The sequence below is a fragment of the Cyrtonyx montezumae genome, unplaced genomic scaffold (genome assembly GCF_038088225.1).
Source record: "Cyrtonyx montezumae isolate F1298 unplaced genomic scaffold, pur_monq_1.0 scaffold_31, whole genome shotgun sequence".
Lineage (NCBI taxonomy): Eukaryota > Metazoa > Chordata > Aves > Galliformes > Odontophoridae > Cyrtonyx > Cyrtonyx montezumae.
Window position 1 is genome coordinate 4,651,638 of NW_027072036.1, and position 5,595 is coordinate 4,657,232.

The 5,595-nt window shown below is 69.2% G+C and overlaps 2 protein-coding genes across 2 annotated transcripts; both read left to right on the top strand.

Moving 5' to 3' along the window:
- The first annotated feature begins 428 nt into the window (after nt 1-428).
- TMEM35B (transmembrane protein 35B) lies at nt 429-1,036 on the top strand. Its single transcript, XM_065744614.1, has 3 exons — nt 429-538; nt 635-815; nt 897-1,036. The coding sequence occupies exons 1-3, from the start codon at nt 431-433 to the stop codon at nt 1,025-1,027; spliced, it is 420 nt and encodes a 139-aa protein (XP_065600686.1). The 5' UTR covers nt 429-430; the 3' UTR covers nt 1,028-1,036.
- Nucleotides 1,037-2,819: 1,783 nt separating this feature from the next.
- Nucleotides 2,820-3,773, top strand: LOC136053837 (platelet-activating factor receptor-like). Its single transcript, XM_065744793.1, has one exon. The coding sequence runs from the start codon at nt 2,820-2,822 to the stop codon at nt 3,771-3,773; it is 954 nt and encodes a 317-aa protein (XP_065600865.1).
- The last annotated feature ends 1,822 nt before the right edge of the window (nt 3,774-5,595 follow it).

Genomic DNA, 5,595 nt, shown 5'->3' on the forward strand with positions numbered 1-5,595 from the left:
CTGCATCCAGGTCTGGAGCCCCAGGTCCAAGAAAGACAGGGAGCTGTTGGAGCAGGGCCAGAGGAGGGGCACAGAGATGCTCAGAGGGCTCAGGGAGGATTTAGTTCGGATGTCAGGGGGACGTCCTTCGCCATGAGAGCAGCGAGGTGCTGCAGAGGCTGCGGGTGCCCCGTCCGTGGAGGGGTTCACGGCCGGATCGCGTGGGGCAGCCTGGTGTGCCACGGGAGCTCGGTGTCCCTGCGCGTGGCAGGGGGTGGGACTCCTGATCCTCTGGGTCCCTTCCAACCCACACCGCTCTGTGATAGGGACAGGGATCGAAGCGGGCGATGGGGACGCGCGGCTCCCGACCTCTTGGGGTTCCTGGGGGGGCGGCAGCGGACGGAGGGGCCGCCCCCCCCGCCCCGCCCCCGTCCCCGCCCCTCTCCCGGCCATGGCGGCGGCGTTCCGGGCGCTGCGCATTCTCTTGGGGCTCTTCTTCGTCCTCGCGGGCGCCGCGAAGCTCTCGGAGCGGCTCTCGGCCGACGCGCACCGGCACATGGTGAGGGGGGCTCGGGGATGGGGGGCTCGGGGGGGGGGGCGGTGCTGCCGTGCCGAGCCGTGCCGAGCCGTGCCCTCCCTGCGCTGTGCTCCGCAGCGGGAGCAGTTCGTGCGTTTCGCGGAGGTGTTCCCCCTGAAGGACTTCGGTTTCTCCCCCGCTCCCGGCCCGTACCTGGCGGCCGTCGGTGCGGTGGAGGCGGCGGCCGGGCTGCTCCTGGCCTTCGGACCGCAGCTGCTGCAGGAGATCAGCAACTTCGTGCTCAGCGTCGTCATGATCGGTGCGTGAGAGCGGGCGGAGGGAGGTGGGGGGCGGGGGACGCCCCTCACCCCGCCGTGCCCCCCCCCCCCCCCCTCCCCAGGTGCCATCTACACGCTGCTGGTACTGCGGGAGCCGCCGGCCATGTGTGCCCCCGCCACGCTGTGCCTCGGGCTGCTGCTGCTGCTCAACGTGCGGGGACACGCGGCCCCCGCTAAGGACAAGGCCGAGTGAGCCCCGACGGAGGGGGGGGGACGGGACGGCTGTGCCGGCGGGAGGACCGCGGCCGTCGGCGGTCAGGATGGTTTTAGGAGCGACGTTGCTGCTGCGGAGCGATGCGATGCTGCTGTGCCGTGTCCCGGCTGCGGGTGCTGAGCTGGCCCTGGCCCTGGGATGGCTGCTGTTGGGGGGGGGGTTGGAATAAAGCCTTTGTCTTTTTCATGCTTTGCCTCCTCTGTTTCTGCAGAGCTGCGGGGACCTGTGCTCTCTGGGGTTTGGCAGGGGGTGGTGGGCTGCTGGAGCAGTGCCTGGGGACGATGGCAGTGTGGGTGTCACACAGAGGCAGAGGGGGATGGGAGCCCCGTGGCCGCACTGCACCTCTCACTGCACGTCCAGGTGGGGTGGCAGCCGTGTCCCCACCCTGGCTCTATTTGGCAGTGCTTCCTGGGGCCAATATCTGCAGGGTCACATCTGCTCTCCAGGATGAGTTCAGTCCTCTGTGGTGACAGCTGAGCAGAACCCCGAGGTCACGTTGGAACCCCAAAGGCTCTGGGACACGTTTGGGGCAGACCGATCACAACCCCCCCAGTGCCCCCATGGGGACAGCACCCTGTCCCAAAGCAGCCCTCAGGCATCGCCATGTGAGGCAGCAGGGAGGGGGCTGCTTCCCCTTCTCAGTGTTGGGGGGGCCCAGGTCACTACTCCCACTGAATCCCTCTTTGAATCGAACAAAGGCAGAAGGAGGAGGATTCCAGCTTTGATCCCATTTGGGCTGCCCCCCACCCCCCCAACCCTCTTTCCCCCAGCTGCTGAGTGCAGAAACTTGACCTCCACTCCTTTCATGTGGGGCCTGGGAAATGGGCCTGGATGGTTCCCCCCCCATCCCCCCGTGCCCCCATCCTCTCCAGCCCACGCTGGCGCGGGGGTCTTAGCATGGCTCCAGCGTGGCCTCCCCCATTACAAACACACGCAGGTGCCTCCATTCTCTGGCTGCACTCAGCCTTATAGAGTCCGGGGGCTGGAAATTAAGCACCCTCAGCCCACCAGGAGCATTTAAAGCTTCCTGCAGCCCAGCTCTGCCAGACAGCTCGGAGCAGCCGGAGGGGCCGCGTGGTAAGCAATGAGCTCAGAGAGGCTGCAGCATCCTGCTGAGCCAGGGTCGGGATGGAGCTTGGGATGCTGCCCTGGGAATGGGGTGCAGCGTGTGCAGGGCTGGGGGGGTGGGGGTATCCCCTGTTACCAGGAAAAGGGAACGGGCAGTGTTAAGGCAGCTGGGGGTCTTCAAGGCAGCTCAGACCCCCTGGGTGAGCCCTGCATCGGTACGGTGCTGGATGTTGCACTGAGTCCAGCCCTGCTGTGCTGGGAGCCGCCTGCTGGGTGACTCAGAGCCACCGCCGATGTGTGGGCAGCTGTGACGAGAGGTGAAACTGCTGCAGCCCTGTGCGACGGGGATTACAGCGCAGAGCTGGAGAGCAGCGGTGCGAGGAGTCCGTGGGCTGGGGCTGCAAACCTGTGACCCCTCCCATGGCGTGCTCCCATGCATTCTTCTGGGTGGGATGTGGGGCAATGGGGGCACGACAGAGCACAGGGGGGTCTGCGTGCCCCCAGTGATGGCAGTGCTACCCCCTGCAGCACTGAGCTGGAGCCAGCACAGCACCCCCATGGCCACGGTGCAGCTGTGCCTGCCGCTCCCAGAGTGTGCCATGCTGGCCACGTGGATGGGGGCCCGGGGGGGTTAGGGGGGAAGAGCGTCTCTACGGAGCCGGGCCAAGCCCTGTGCTGCATTCCATCCCTGCAGGACCCCGGGATGAACGTCTCAGCACCAGCTGTGTGTGCACCCAGCGACCCGGTGCAGTTCGTGCTGCTGCCCGCCGTGTACTGCCTGGTGCTGTGCGTGGGGCTGCCGGGCAACGTGGCGGCCCTGCTGGTCTTCGCGCAGCACGGCAAGGTGCACAAAGCCATCCGCATCTACCTCATCAACCTGACGCTGGCCGACATCCTCTTCAACCTCACGCTGCCCCTCTGGATCCCCTATTACCTGGCAGGGGGGGACTGGCTGCTGCCGGAGGCCGCGTGCCGCGTGGCCGGGGCCGCCTACTACCTGGCGACCTACAGTGCCATCACCTTCATGGCCCTGATCAGCGTGAACCGGCTGTGTGCGGTGCAGGCGCTGCGGTGGGCGCTGCCGGGGCACCGTGGGGCGGCGGTGATGTGCGGTGCAGCGTGGCTGCTGGGGCTGGGCTGTGCCACGCCTGCCCTCACCGCCCGGCAAACCTCTCCTACCCGTGCCGGGGCCACCGCCTGCTTCGAGCGGCACGCGCGGCAAAGGGGCTACGCCTACGCCATGGTGGCTTTCTTCGCCGTCGCCTTCTTGGTGGTGTTGGGTGCTTACACCTCCATCGCCCGCGCGCTGTCCACCGCCGCCTCCCCGGGCTCGCACCGGCAGCAGGCCCGCGCCATGGTGCTGGGGATGCTGCTGGTGTTCGCGGTGTGCATGGCCCCGTACCACCTGACGCTGGCCCCGTGGGTGGGCAGCTGGCCCCCCACGCCGCCCTGCGGGCCCCCCGCCGCCCTGGATGTGCTGCACGTGCTGAGCGTGGCCCTGCTCAGCCTCAACAGCTGCCTCGACCCCCTCGTCTACTGCTTCTGCATCCGACGCTTCCGCGCTGACCTGGCTCGGACGCTGCGTGCGGCCGCACACTGCCGCCCACCGTCCCCATCGGCCCCCAGTGGACACACCACCTCCTTTGGCTCTGCATAGGGCTGGAGGGGGGGGGCTCCATTCCCGGGGAGCAGCGGGGGGGGGGTTCTCACCTGGCCCCCCCTGCTCTGTCTGCCCCCGTTGTGCTCTCGGCACATCCCCACGCAGCGTGGGTGCGCGGTTCCCTTCTCACATATGCGTGGCACGGAGGTGCCGTCCCCCAGGAGCCGCGGTGGGATGGGATGGGGAGCGACGTCGGGGGGTCCCATCCCCCTCCTGGGGGTCCGTGGGGATGTGCACAGCCGAACTGCGCCGCTTTGAGCGGGGCCGCCCCGTTCCTGTCCGTACCCCAGCTCCAACGCCTCTGCCGGGATTAAAAACCGAAGAGCCGACAGCCGCCCGCCTCTCTCTGCCGGGACACGGCCGGGCAGGGGCAGCCCCGGCCCCCCCCAGTTGCCATCGCGCCCCACATCCCCCGCCCCACCCGCGCCGTCTCTCCCCGGGGAGCCCTCGCTGTCGGCGGGGGCGGCAGAGGCGGTGCGGGGCCGTGTGCGGCTGCGGGGGCAGCAGATGGTGTTTTCCAGCCCCGTCTCGTTCCGCCGCTGCCTCAGCCCCGCGTCCCCGGCACCGTGACAACGTGAGCGGTGGGCGATGCTGTGCGGCCGGGTGGGCTCCGGGGGGTGGGGGAGGAGGGGTGGTCGGAGGGATGGGGGGAGACGGGGGCACGGGCTGCCCCACACCTGGGGGGTCTCGGCCCCCTTGCAGGGCTCTCGGCCACGGTCGGTGCTTTGGGAGGACGGGGAGAGGGGCTGCGCGGGGTCCTGCTGCTATCACATGGCCTCGGTCCCCACCCGTGCTGCCAGCAACCCCAAAAACCCGTGTCTTGCTCCCCGTGTCTCTCACATCCCTCTGGGGATGCTGCCGTGGGCGGAAGGGCTGCGCCGCGGGTGCGTGGGCACTGCGGTGGGGGCTCTCCACGTGCGGTGGGGGCTCGTGGGAGGAGTGTCCGCGCGGGGCCGGGGCGCGGCTGTGTGCCGTGCTCTGCCCACCGTCACGGAGCAGCGCTGCACGCCGCGGTGCCGCATCTCGGCGCAGCCCACCCGTGCCCGTGCCCCACGCCGTGCTGTGACACAGCCGCGTCGGCCGCCCCTTTATTCGCCTTTGGGAGCACGCGTGAATTTTTAATCCTTTTATGTAACTTCGTGGGGAGGTGGGCAGAGCGCTGCCGGTCCCCACGCGTGCCAGGTGCTGGGGGCTCGTGCCGGGGGGCTGGGGGCGACCTTATTTGGTGCGTTGGGATGTGATGGGACCACTGCTGAGCAGAGTCCCGGGCTGCTGTGACAACCCACACGGTGACAGCGTCCTGCCCAAGGACCGCAGCGCTGGGATGGAGCTGCTTAAAAACCCAATGTAAGGAACAAAACGCCCTCAGAAAGATCTCCCGCGGGCCGTTCCCCACGCGCAGTCCGGTGGGTGGCTTTGGGGTCGGGGCCGGGCACGTGCCGCCGTGCCACCCCGCACAGCGAGGCGTTCCCCGCCTCATTGTTCCGCTGCACTTGTCCCCCGCGCGTGCTGTAATTATTATTATTAGCAAATTACAGCGCCTGGCACGAGGGCCTCTGCGAGAGGGCGGCTGCTGCCGGCATTGTGAGGAGGGGGGGGGAGGGCTGAGCCCCTCGGGGCTTCCCGGGAAGGGGGGGATACGGAGGGTGGGGAACCCACGGGTGGGAGGGACCCCCCGCGGCACGCAGCTCCCCGTCCCCGCGCGCGTCCCCGCGGGTTCCCCCTCCCGGCCCGACCGAACCGCACCGGAGCGGGGGGTCTCGGGGCACCGGGAGGCGGCGGCAGAGCCGCACCGGAGCCATCTTTGCGCCGCCGCCGC